General features: G+C 43.1%; 1 protein-coding gene across 2 annotated transcripts in view; it reads left to right on the top strand.

The window, feature by feature from the left end:
• Positions 1-13,798, top strand: part of LOC105496850 (transmembrane protein 150C) — an 85,598-nt gene continuing 71,800 nt past the window's right edge. Inside the window, exon 1 of one of the 2 annotated variants that reach the window (XM_071093575.1) lies at positions 1-96. In XM_071093575.1, the coding sequence (XP_070949676.1) occupies positions 17-96 (80 nt within the window). In that variant the 5' untranslated portion in view covers positions 1-16. Of the gene's footprint in view, positions 97-263; positions 365-13,798 lie in introns of those variants that run through there. The other variant, XM_011767470.2, reaches the window with a different exon arrangement.

Genomic DNA, 13,798 nt, shown 5'->3' with positions numbered 1-13,798 from the left:
TCCTTCCTTTTGTTGGATGAGGAGTGCCAGGCAAACGCGTCCACAAAGGCTTCGGAAGGAAGCGGCTCGCCTGTCCACACCCGGCTCCTGCCCCGGGTGACTATTAGGGGCCCCGGGGGGTGGCATAAGCCCGAGACCCAGGGGATCAACTCTCCCCGAAGGCCTAGCAGCGGGGACCCCAGAATAAGTCGGGGGCGGGCCCCGGCGCGGCAGGAGGGGGCCGGGCGGGCGGGCGAGCAGATCCCACCCCTTCCTGAAGGAAGCGCCCTCCCCGCCGCGACTGCTGCCGCCGCCGCCACCGCCACCGCCACCGCCGCAGGTCACAGCCCCTCGAGGCGATAGCGGCCCCGCCGCACCAGAGCAGGTAGGCGCGGCGCCCCCTCCCCTGCCCGGGCCCGTCGCGCAGCCGGGGGCGTCCGGCCCGGCCCCGCGCGCAGCCCGCAGGCGGAGACCGGGGACGGCGGGGGCTGCAGCGCGGCTGGGGCGGCTGGGTCCGCCCGGCTGCGGGGCCCTGCTCGGCTGCGGCCCCCTCCCATAGCGTCCTGGGCGCGGGGCCTCGCGCTCGAGCCCTCCGCGGGCGCACGCTTCCCGGCGAGTCCCGGAGTCTGTGTCGGCTCTGCCCCGCGCGCTGCGAACGCCCGAACCGGCGCGCCTTGGTCCCAGCAGCCGCAGTGCCGCCAGCCCGCTCGCCCGCTCGCCAGCTGCGTCCCCGGCCCCGGCCCCGGCCCCGTCCTTTGACAGGTGTCCCCACCCCATCATCTCGTTATTGGGTGGACTCGGGTGAGAAGCGACCCCAAGTTTGACCTCCCGGTCCCTGCACTTTGCCGTTAGCCAGGTCAGGCTGGCTCGGAAAGCAGGGGATCCGGGAAGGAGGCACTAACTTGCTTTGCCCTGTGTACCGCCCTCCACTCTAAATGCACAGTCTTCTTTCCTTTCCTGGGTGCACACTTGGGAAGAAATGGGAGTTTTGATTTTTCGGCGGGAGGCCGTGGTAGGTGGGTTACCTAGGCTCTTTGGTAATCCGCTGCAATGAAAAGTGATTAGCTTTGGGTTCTGGAGAGAGTCCTTGAGTGGTTTTCCCCTCCTTAAATGAATCAAATGGAGAGTGAGAGGGTTTTCCCATTTTAAATTCATACTCCTTTTCTCTCTACTCATTCCTTTCCTCCACCCCTACCCCTGCAGCACTTTATGATGTCCCAAACATTTCACTGATCCTTTTGGTCAGATTTAATCCGGCCACACCGCCTTTCACGGTCGGGCCAGGATTGTGACTGCATGTGGGAACATAGCTCAGGTAGAATGGAAGTGCATCTTCCCGAGTGAACCCATTCCGATGTCCTACATGCGAGGTCCTGTTGGGGAACCAGATATACTAATGCCATGTTGAAAAATAAAACCAAACAGTTATTGGATCTAAAACAATAACAAAGCCTAAATGGCAAGATCAGTTTCTGCTTCTTTCTCTGCTTGAACCAAAGACATTTTAATAGTGCAGGGCTTTAACTCCATTCTGGGCAGCAGTTCATCGAAAGGATAGTTGAGTGTGGATGTATAAACTCCATCGTAGCAGTCATTAAACTGGCCTGCTTAAAGTTTTCTATCAAGGAAGAATTGTTAGGCTCATATATGTGACCTATCAAAGAATTTTAGTCTCAGCTCTCATGTATCAAATCCCAAACTTTTTCTTGTATGTGTTCTAGAGACTCCATATTTCCAGGATTAACTATAGTTGTCATCTATTAATGAGCTAGAAATGTGAGTTTAGTCTTCAAGGCATAAGCATAGGAATTTTAATGGTGCGTTCTTTATACATTATTTAATAAATGTTGCAAGTCCCCCAAGTTGGAAGCTTACAAACTGGACATGGTAAATAAAAGGGTAAAGAAGTTTTGCTAACAATAATGACTAGTTGATAGATGTTATGACATTCGCAAATATATTAACGTATTTGAAAAACACTTTAATGCATGTTTATTATAATCTGCCATTAGCTGAATGCAATCTGTTTGGATTATTTAAATCGGCATTTAAGTCTTCAGAGCAATTGCTTAATTCATGCATTTCTCACAAATGCCTTTTCCCTGTTGCTTTGTGGGGGGATAATTTGCTCTATGGAGTAATTTTTTTTTTTTTGCATGAACACAATAATGCGTTATATTTAGCCTTTGTTGTAGATCTACCACAATCATGTTCACAATGACCTTGCAGGGGTTTTTGTGCTCACCTTACCTGCTTTGCAGTTGTCAAGAGGGAAGGCCCTTTGCTTTACACTCTTGTCTATCTTCCTGCGTTGTCTCCCTTGTGACCCACACCTCTTTAGTACAGTGGGTCAGATTAGCAAGGCAGCCTGGAGTCATGAGAGAGGAAAAACTAGCTGGCCCCTGCAATCTCAGCCTTTTGGTTTCACTGTAATCTGGCCATTTGGGATCAGTTCAGTAACCAATTAAGCAAAACAAACACTGACAAGATAATGTATTACTTCTCAGTCATCCGCTTTCACAGAAGAATCGGTAGCGCTCAGAATCAGCAATACAGTGTGATTAGGTTCTGGTTAGGGTCAAATGATACGTATGCTGAAGTTCCCAAAACATTGTACAAAGTCCAAGTGTTATTGAATCTGGATCTAAGTTCATGAAAAGAGTAGGACTAGACACAGGTGTGTAATAAGTGTGTCCCTACTTTTTTGTTTGTTTTTGAGACAGAGTCTCACTCTCTCACCCAGGCTGGAGTGCGGTGGCACAATCTCAGCTCACTGCAACTTCTGCCTCCCGGGTTCAAGCGATTCTCCTACCTCAGTCTCCCAAGTAGCTGGGATTACAGGCGTCCGCCACCATGCCTGACTTTTTTTGTTTGTTTGTTTTTCTTTTTTTTTTTGTATTTTTAGTAGAGATGGAGTTTCACCATGTTGGTCAGGCTGGTCTTGAATTCCTGACCTCAATGGAACCACCCACCCTGGCCCCCCAAAGTGCTGGGAATACAGCCATGAGCCACCGTGCCCAGCCCCTGTCACACACGTCCCTGTGAAGAGAGTCCACCAACAGGCTTTGTGTGAGCAACAAGGCTGTTTATTTCACCTGGGTGCAGACGGGCTGAGTCCGAAAAAGGAGTCAGCAAAGGGTGGTGGGATTGTCATTAGTTCTTACAGGTTTTGGGATAGGTGGTGGAGTTAGGAGCAATGTTTTGTGGGCAGGGGGTGTATCTCACAAAGTACATTCTCAAGGGTGGGGAGAATTACAAAGAACCTTCTTAAGAGTGGGGGAGTGCAAAGAACCTTCTTAAGGGTGGGGGAGATTGCAAAGTACATTGATCAGTTAGGGTGGGGCAAAAATAAATCACAATGGTGGAATGTCATCAGTTAAGGCTATTTTCACTTCTTTTGTGGATCTTCAGTTGCTTCAGGCCATCTGGATGTATACGTGCAGGTCACAGGGGATAAGATGGCTTAGCTTGGACTCAGAGGCCTGACAGCCCTTACTTATTTTAACTATAAATTTTTACTCCTGGAGCTGATGGTGCCATGTATCCTTATATTTTTTCATAGTTGTTTAACTATTTTCGAACTTATTCATAAATTATTGGAACTTTAAGTTATTGTTATCACCAAATATCATTTCCTGGTATGTTTAAAAAAATTTTTTTTTCCGGTGTGTTTAGATTTTGAAAGACAACTTGTGGCAATGGAAAATCAATCATCATGCAAAGAGATTTTAGATCAGCTATTTGGAATATTTTGAGATAATTGTGAAATCTTTGGCAGTAGCCTTCAAATTCAGCCCCAAACTGTTCTGAGTCAAACCAGCTCTGGTAGGTAGGGCTTGAAGCTCTTTTACCAAGTGAGAAATGAATATTTTCCTTTTTGGCATCTATAAACAGCCTGTTCCAGATCAGTGCTGTCCAAAAGAACTTTCTGCACTGATGGATGTGTTCTATAATCTGTCCAGTATGATAGCCATGAGCCACATGTGGCTATTGAACACCTGAAACGTGGGCTACTGTAATTGAGGAACTGAATTTTAAATTTTATTTAGCCTTAATTAATTTAAATAGCCACATGGGGCTAGTGGCTACCATATTGGACAGTATAGTTCTAAATTTTCTCCCCACATTTCCTAGAGAGATAGCACTTAAGGGCAATTATCTTTTAATTAGAAAAAAAAAGTGGCAGTTGGCATTGATAATACTAGAATTGAGATTTGACTGCATAATCCTATTGCTATGAAAAACCACTTGTGAGGCCACGTGCAGTGTCTCACGCTTGTAATCCCAGCACTTCGGGAGGCTGAGGCGGGTGGATCATGAGGTCAGGAGTTCGAGACCAGCCTGTCCAATACAGTGAAACCCGTCTCTACCAAAGATACAAAAAAAATTAGCTGGGCATGATGGCAGGCACCTGTAATCCAAGCTACTTGGGAGGGTGAGACAGGAGAATGCTTGGACCCGGGAGGCGGAGGTTGCAGTGAGCCAAGATCATGCCACTGCACTCCAGCCTGGGTGACAGAGCTAGACTCCATATCAAAAAAAAAAAAAAGAAGAAGAGGAAGAAGAAAAGAAAAACCACTTGCACTTGCTCTGAAGAAGATATTTTGTGGTGAAGTTCAACTCTACTCTAAAAACAGTTTCTCTTTTTAATTTCTATATGTCTGCTAGCCCCAATAATAAGCATCACCCAGAGTTGTTTAGATGCTTGGCCCCTCATGTTAATGTTCATGAACTGGAGCTTATTTGCTCTTTTGCACATTATAGATCATGTATTCTTAGAGTCAGTTTTTTTACGTTTCAATTTTTCAAGGGAGAGGAGGTTCAGGGAAAGGTAGGAAGTAGGTAGTGATGCACATCTCTCGCGTTCTTCCCTTGATTACAATCACAGAGACCCTGTGAAAAGTCTGACAAATGGGTACTCCTGGCTCCAGGAGCAGCTGAAGTCTCTGCCTCTGTTGGGCCTTTCTTGTCTGGTTTCTTTCTCTTGGGTTTCAAACCCAGATCCTCTTGCTCAAGTCCAGCCTGTGGAGATTACCAAATCCACTTAAGGTATAACCTACCATTATTTTTAGTAAAACCATAAAAATGGGATTTGATTTAGCATCAACCATGTTGTTTCCATTTTTAAACTAATTTGCTCTGATTAAAGCCATTATTTTGATCATGGAGAGGGACATGTTGTTAATTAGACTGTTTTACAAGACGCTGCCTCTCATGTTTCTTGGGTGAGTGATGCCCCTCACCCAGCATAGGTATCTAGGGTACTTCTCTCCAGGCCAGAGCTCAGGGTCCTGGGGGTTCCCCTCCTCTGGAAGGGACTCTCCCTCAATCAACTATTTAAACATTTATTGACTGTGTTTGTGTCAACTAAAGTATAGATTGAAATAACCCCCAAATTTTCCCTGTCTTGAAGGTATTAACACCCCGTGATAACATTTCCCAGATTAGTGTCCATCCCGTAGGGTGATGGGGATGCTTGAATAAATGCTCCATGTATTCTTATTTATTTATTTTTTTTGGAGATTTACAATGCACAATAGCATGGTAAAGCCTCTGAGATGAGATACATATACTTATTTAACTTTTTATTATTAGTGTTTTCTGTTCTTTTCTTTTCTCTTTTAGTAGAGACAGAGTCAGGCCAGGTGCGGTGGCTCACGCCTATAATCCCAGCACTTTGGGAGGCCGAGGCGGGTGGATCACAAGGTCAGGAGATCGAGACCATCCTGGTGAACATGGTGAAACCCCGTCTCTACTAAAAATACAAAAAAATTAGCCATGCGTGGTGGTGGGCACCTGTAGTCCCAGCTACTCGGGAGACTGAGGCAGGAGAATAGTATGAACCCGGGGGGTGGAGCTTGCAGTGAGCGGAGATTGCGCCACTGCACTCCAGCCTGGGTGACAGAGTGAGACTCTGTCTCAAAAAAAAACAAATAGAGACAGAGTCTCACTCTGTCACCCAGGCTACAGTGCTGTGATATGATCATATCTCACTGCATTCTTGAACTCCTGGCCTCAAGGGATCCTCCCACCTCAGTCCCCCAACAGCCCCCCAAGTAGCTGGGACTACAGGCGTGTGCCACCATGCCTGGCTGTTAGTGTTTTCAAAACAATTTTTCTTACAACACTTACTGTAGTATTTTTCAAATTACGTTTCTTGGGTCATAAAATCAATTGAACAGGTTAGGATCAGCATTTTCCTTGATGAAATAAAATGTGTAATAGAAGTGGTCACTGTGCATCCTTCTTAGTGAGGGTTACTAGTATTTGATGAAACTTTGGCTCCTCCATGTATAACAAGTACCAGGCCACAAGGCAGTGGAGAGTAGTGGTTAAGAGCACTAGAGAGGCCAGGCACGTTGGCTCACGCCTTAATCCCAACACTTTGGGAGGCTGAGGCAGGTGGATCACTTGAGGTCAGGAGTTCAAGACCAGCCTGGCCAACATGGCAAAATCCCATCTCTACTAAAAATACAATATTAACCCTTAGGTTCAAATCCTAACTCTGCGTCACTCAGTCCATATGTAATAAGCAGCATATATGCATATTTATTATTTGTATTATTATTACATAAGTGTATATGTGTATACTGGTTCATGATGTAAAATATTGCCTATGAAACTAGGCTTGGGATCCACTTCAGGAAACACTGACCTAAGACAAAAATAATAGCTAACAGTGAGTAACATTACTGCGTGCTTACCAAGTCCTCCATGCTGAATGCTTTGCGTCTGTTATCTTGTCTCTCACAACAGTCCTTTGATGTAGGTATTGCCATTATCCTGCAGTACCTACATCCCAGTAAGTAGTGAAGGCAAAATAGGAACCCCGGCAGTCTGGTGACGGCTCAAGCGTTCAACCACCTCACCTCCCATCTTACCATGTGATAGTGTGTAGATGGACATCTACAAAACTGTGAGGTTCAAAAATTGTAGAGCATTGTACAAGTACAGAAATAAGCTGATGCCAGTTATTTTCTGTATAAGAGGAGGCCTGATGGGTGACAGGGGAGTCACTTGCACATTTAGGCAGGAAGAGACCTCACTTCTGCCTGCCTGTGGTCTCTGAAGGTTAATGTCCTTGAAAAAGCAGCCGTATGCCCAAAGAAATGTGCTTGTCCCAGAGACTGACTACAGATTGTGTCTCCAGAGCTGTCTTCCTTCCCTCCTAACCACTTCCTAACTTCTGCACACATTTGTTTGTACAAATAGGACAAATGGTCTAAATAGATACGTCCATCTTATAAATCTACTACTATTTACTATATCCTAAGTTGTCTTTTCAAAATCACCTCCTGCCCACAAGTGCCTCGTGACATAGTTTTCATAAAATAAATAGAAAACAATGTTGTTTTAAGAATTTCACATGACAAGAGAAGTCTTGAAAGTGAGGCTGGAAATATTTTTTCTCCAGTGCAATCTAGAAAGTAAAACTGATTTCATTTTGGAAGTAGATTTCAGTTTTCCTTAAAGGTCAAACTTAATGTAATTGGATCACTTGAAGTCCATAAACTTTGTCAGGTAGACTAGAAGAGGCAACAGCTTGCCATCATGCTTACTTTCCTTTAAAAAGCACAGAAGCTGTGTCTAACATGTGAAAAATTCTAAAGCTATTCAGATTTTGTTCAAAGCTGTAGAATCGTCCATCTCTGAGGACAGTGATCCAGACTCTATCTGTGGAATACAAAGGAGCAAGATGAACTGCCTTTGAGAAAACATTGAGAGTTGGGGAATACTTTTAGACAAGTGTAGACAAAGCTTAAGAAGTAACTGTGCTTAACTATGGCAGTATAGGAAATTAGCCCATTGTTTAAATGATGTTATTTAACTCTGAAGCAATTATAATGAATTATAATGACAATCAACTGAATATAAACATAAAAATCTCTAAAAATAGCATAGCTTTACTATTCATCAAACATTTCATTTATTAACAAAGTAGATTTCTTACTCTTTTTTTACACTTATGATGACTTGACTGCCAAAGAAATATTTAAATGGCAATAAGTGGAAGTTTTAAAGCATAAATTAAAACTGTATGTAGCTAAAATTAACATTATGTATTTTTTAAACTGTGCTGGTTGATAAAATAGTCTTTCAAGTTATTTTCATTCTGTTGATTCATGAGTGAATAGTGTTAATTAAGAAATGTTGATACCATTGTAATGCAATCCAAATAGAAATAGTATATTTTTTTACTGAACTTGGAGTATTTGCAAGTTAAAATTAGAATTCTGTAATATAATCATCCTGGAATTTCTAATGGAAATATATCTCCTGGAATTTCTCCTGGAATTTCTAAACTCTAGTTTGCACTAAAACTTAAAGTATATTTATATAGAAACACTGATAACTAAAATATACCTATATGTAGTAGCAGGAATATTAACTTGTGGGTGACATTTTTTTCTGCCTTTGTGGTAGTATGTTCCCACATACCATAGACTTCAAATGTATGGCATTTTGAAACATTTTCCAGTCTTGTCATTGACAGCACAGTGTTCACAAAAACCATATTTATCTCCTGTATTTTTAGCAGCTAATAGAATTGTTCTTGAGAAAGCTGATTATCTTTTCTATGACATTTTGATTGGTGTTTCCCCATTTTAATTTCAGCTTACATGTGGCATAAAATTGATTTATATGAAAAGGAGTGGCTTGCCATTTTATAACAAAATTTTCATTGTATATGTATGCACATAAAAATAAAGACGAAAATTCTCCATTAACTGATTCGCAGAACGATATAGTTATGATCAAATAGTGGCACATCGTGATCTTTTAAGATCAAGCCACTGACCCAAATCACTTACAGAGCCATAAATGTAGCAATTCAGAAATGTTGCTTTTTATTAGCTATCGGACAATATTTGTGAATTCCCTAGCCACAGACGCTGGCTCAAAGTAACTTTTTTTTTCACTCTTCTTTCTTGTTCATAACACAGGTTCTAACTTACTTTATCACATGGGAAATTAAAGAGGATTGTTCTGGATGATAACTTCTCCCCTGTTCAGTGTCTCAGAGTTAGAAAATGCCTTTGGAAGGCACGCAATTTATTTCTTAGAGTCTTGGCTTGACCACAGCCATCACGGAAGGATGAGACTCCATTCCACTTTGGCCTATGAATGTTTTATATTAGTTCTTGACATAATGTTTGCCCAGGCCAACTTAACATGACTCTGATGTTTTACCTTAAGGCTTACTTTAGTTTCATCTGGCTTCTATTTTGCTTGCTTGTTGCATATTTACCTTGCCTTTCCAAATAAATCATTATCTCTTTGTGTTTAGAAATTTTATTAAGTAAATGTTTTTGTCTTAGGGCATTTGATGGTTTTTCGATAGGAGTCAGCTATTTTGTAAATAAAGTCCAATTGGAACACAGCCATACCCATTGTTTACATGTTACCTGTGATTGCCACTACATGGACACTGAAGAGTTGAGTAACTGGAACAGAGATCATGTGACCCATAAAGGTGACAATACACTGGCTAGCCTGTTATTGACTGAATTTTTAATTTTGATTTATTCAAATTTTAATAGCCTCTGTGGCTACTGGACAGCAGTTTCAGATGGAACACAAAGGTGTGCTTTCCTCCAGGCCAGTTAACTATGTGATTTGGCTTCTTGTGCTGCCCTAAGATGCAGCACGCTTCCACTGGGTTCTTCAGACAGACCATTGACCTTTGCCCATGGCTGGCTTGGGCAGACCCTGGAGTGAAGAAGTTCTTGATGAGGTGCTACCTTGGACAGCACCACAAATCCGGAAGAGATGGCAAGCGAGGCAGGGGGCAGAGGTTCTCAACCATGGCTGCACAGTAAAATCATCTGAAGAACTCTACAATTCCAGCTGCGCCCCAAATCTATTAAATCAGAATCTCTGGGTGGGTCAGGGAGCTCAGACACCAAACTTTTTTTTTTAAAAGCTTCCCAAGTGGTTTCATTGTGCTCTACTGGCTGGGCAACATCACAGGTGAGCAAGGTAGCCCGTGTACGTCAGAATTCCACCATGTTATCACAGGCATGTGTATGGGCAGATGGGCAGGGAAATGGACACATGAAGGCCAGTGGACCCCTAGCTTAGCTTAACAGGAAGGCTGTGGTGGGGACTGAGCTGTTTTCCCACCTGGTTTCTCTAGCACCAGGGCCTATTTGCTCAGTAGGGCCAAAGTGTAGATTTGTGCGTGACAGGGGTGAGCTTCAAAGAAGGAAAAATGTAGGATCTTCCAACTCACACATCCAGTGCTTTCCACTTATATATTCAAAAACATTTATAGAACATGTTTTAATCCATTTTTGTGTTGCTATAAAGGAATACCCGAGGCTGGGTAATTTATAAAGAAAAGAGGTTTATTTGGCTCCTAGTTCTGCAGGCTGTACGAGAACCATGGCGCCGGTATCTGGTTCTGGTGCGGGCTTCAGGCTGTTTCCACTCATGGTGGAAGGTGTGGGGGAGCCAGTGTGTGCAGAAATCACATACCGAGAAAGGAGGCAACCAGAGAGAAGGGAAGGAGGGGCCAGGCTCTTTTTAACAGCCAGCTTTCTTGGGAACTCATAGAATGAAAACTTACTACTGTGAGGATGCTACCAAGACATTTATGAAGGATCAGCCCCCATTACCTAAACCCCTCCCATTAGTCCCCACCACTAACATTGGGTATCAAATTTCAACATGAGGTTTGGAGGGATCAAATATCCAAACTATACCAGAGTGCCTACTGCAAGTTTAAGATATGCCACACTTACTCAGTCTAGTGGGGTGACCGCCATGTAAACATTTACCATACAGTGGAGTAAGCATGCTAATTGAGAGGCATCCTAGGGTACCATGAGAACACGAGGGGCAGCCGCCCTGGATAGATAAAGGGAGAGACATCATGTCGTGCTTTCCAGAGGTGGTGACACCCAAGCTGAGTCTTTTAGGATCAAAAAGAGTAGTCACGTGAAAAGGGGAAAATAAAAAGCAGATGCACACTGGGATGAGGCCGTGACTGACTTTTCTGTCCCTCTAAGTCTGAACACTATAAGATAGCTCCTTCCTAAGGAAGACTCTCCCTGCTATTTTAGCAAACCTCATGAGTGTCCTTATTTTAACTGGCCTTTACGATTTACTCATTCATTCATTCATTCATTCAAATATGATTTACGGAAGCATTGATATGTGTAGACATAGTCTAGGTATTGGTGGTAGAGCGCTGAACAAAATGGACATTTCTGTCCTCGGGGAGCTTCATATTATAGTGGAGAAGACAGACCGTAGAAAAATAAATAGTATAGTGTATGCTGTATGTGCTATGGAGAAAATAAATCATGGTAAAGAATTTAGGGTTGCTGGAGAATGTACTCTAAGTCTCATTGCTGAATGAGGCAACCCCCTTCCACCCTTTCTCATCCCAACTCTTCATTCAACTCCCAGTCACTCCTGTTTATTTCTTAAAGAACTGACGATCTGGCTCCATGTCTTCCTGTACCTCCCTTTCTCCCCCAACTCTTGCAGTAACCTATGGCAATGACATCATCCTAGAGGGTCTGACCAATGAATTCAGCCTCAAACTCCATTGGACCTTCTTAACGTCTTCACCCCCACTAAACCATACCTACTCACTCTCAACCCTCCACCCAAACTCTTGTCTGGCTGCTATTTTTTTCACCTCAGAAATCTTAACCCCACTATCCCATTCTCTGAACATAACTGTGCATCCTTCCAGCTCTTTCATACCCTACTTCCTCAATCTCTTTTTTCATTGAGACGTCTAGTCTCTTGACTTCCCTCAGCTGCCCAAACTCTTTCTTATATATTCATCTGTATCTCTGTTTTCACAGGCTATAAAGAACTGCCAGCAGTGGGTAATTTATCAAGGAAAGAGATTTCTTTGACTCATAGTTCTGCATGGCTGGGGCCTCAGTAAACTTAAAATCATGGCAGAAGGGGAAGCAGGCACGTCCACATGGCGGCAGGTGAGAGAGCGAGAGAGTTTATGAGAGAGAGCATGTGAAGGTGGAACTGTTAAACACATATAAAACCATCAGATATTGTAAGAACTCACTCACTACCATGAGAACAGCATGGGGGAACTGTGTTCTTGATCTAATCACCTCCCACCAGGCCCCTCCCCCAACACATGGGGATTATGGGGATTACAATTCTAGATGAGATTTGGGTGGGGACACAGAGCTAAACCATATCAGCCTCCTTTCCTCAGAGGATATGATATCCATTTTTCTTTGTGTTGAAGACCAGTGCATCACCTGAACCTCTAATACCATCTCCTCTCACCTCCTTTGGGTCCGGGGCTTTTGCTCTATTATTATATTCCTCTCTTCTGTGGTCCTGTACCTCTCTCTGCTCTTTGCTAGCTCCTTCCCATCAGACAAGCATTTGCAAGTTTCTTCCATTCTAAAAAATAATTCTCCTGGGTTAAATAAATTAAGGTAGATCTCTACAATAGAATACTATACAGTCATCTGAAATATTGACGGAGTTGTATGTATCTCCAATAAAGAGACGATTACAAAAAGAAGTGAAAAAGTTTAAAGAGCTTTGTTAAGTGATTTCCTTTTTAAATTTTATTTACTTACATGTTTAATCCTTACTTGTAGTAAAATCCACATAACAGAATTGACCACCTTCACTATTTTTAAGTGTACAGTTCAGTAGTCCTAAGTATATTAACATTGCTATACATCCAATCTCCAAAACTTCTTTCGTCTTATAGAACTGAAACTCTATACCCATTAAACAACTCCCCATATCCTTCTACCCCTAGCCCCTGGCAACCATTGTTCTACTTTTCTCTATGAATTTAATTTCTCTAGATACCTCATGTAAGTGGAATCATAAGGTATAGTATTTGTCTTTTTGTGGCTGGCTTATTTCACCTAGCATAATGTCCTCATGATTCATCCATGTTGTAGTATGTGTCATAATTTCTTTCATTTTTTTAAGGCTGAATAATATTCCATAGTATATATACCACATTTTAAATCATTTTATTTTTGAAGAAAAATATTTTTGTTAGTATATGTAAATGTATATATTCATATGAATATATTACATGCAAACATGCACACATATATATTTGTGCAAAGGATTGCACATCAAATGTAACAGTGGTTATCTCTAAATTGGGGATTTTTTTTTAGTACTTCCCATCTTCTTCTTTATCACCATCTCTACCTTGTGAAGTATTTCCAATGAACACATTTTCCTGTAGTGAAAGCCAAATGAGACTACCCCTCCATGGGTCTTCATTGGCTGCAACGCCATTACCCCCGGGATGGGTCACTTGCCCACCTCTCTAGCTCACCTGTCACCACTCTCTGCCTTACTCATGATTCCCTGAGCGTCACAAACTCTGTTTCCTGCACACACAAGTGGTTGGGTGCCTTGTAGCCCTGCCCATGCCCTGGTATCTGCATGCAGTGCTTCCTTACCAGCTTAAAGCCTTCACATCCCTGAAGATCCAGCCCAGGGCCATTGCCTCCTCGCTTGCCCACCACCTGCCCCAGTGCTGGGTTAGTTTCCTCTCTTTGGAGCTCCCTGGTTTCCTGTACCAATTTCCAGCTGCTGCACTTGTTTCCTAATTAATTATCTATGAGTTGCATGGGAGTGGGACTGTGTCTTCGTATTCACACCATCTAGCGCAGAGCCCAGCCAACAAGCTCAGCAATTTGGGGAGCCACTTTTGGTTGAGAGGGACTGAATTGCAGCATGCTCAGAAAGGCAGCTGGGAAAGGAGACGGAAGACTTGCTCTGGGGCCCTTCATTCCACAACACCCTGCTGCCCCTTGCATGAACAATGTAAATATTTTAAAATGTA

This window comes from Macaca nemestrina, chromosome 3 (assembly GCF_043159975.1).
Source record: "Macaca nemestrina isolate mMacNem1 chromosome 3, mMacNem.hap1, whole genome shotgun sequence".
Taxonomy (NCBI): Eukaryota; Metazoa; Chordata; class Mammalia; order Primates; family Cercopithecidae; genus Macaca; species Macaca nemestrina.
Note: the sequence above shows the minus strand (reverse complement) of the source record. Positions and strands in the feature narration are given on the sequence as shown.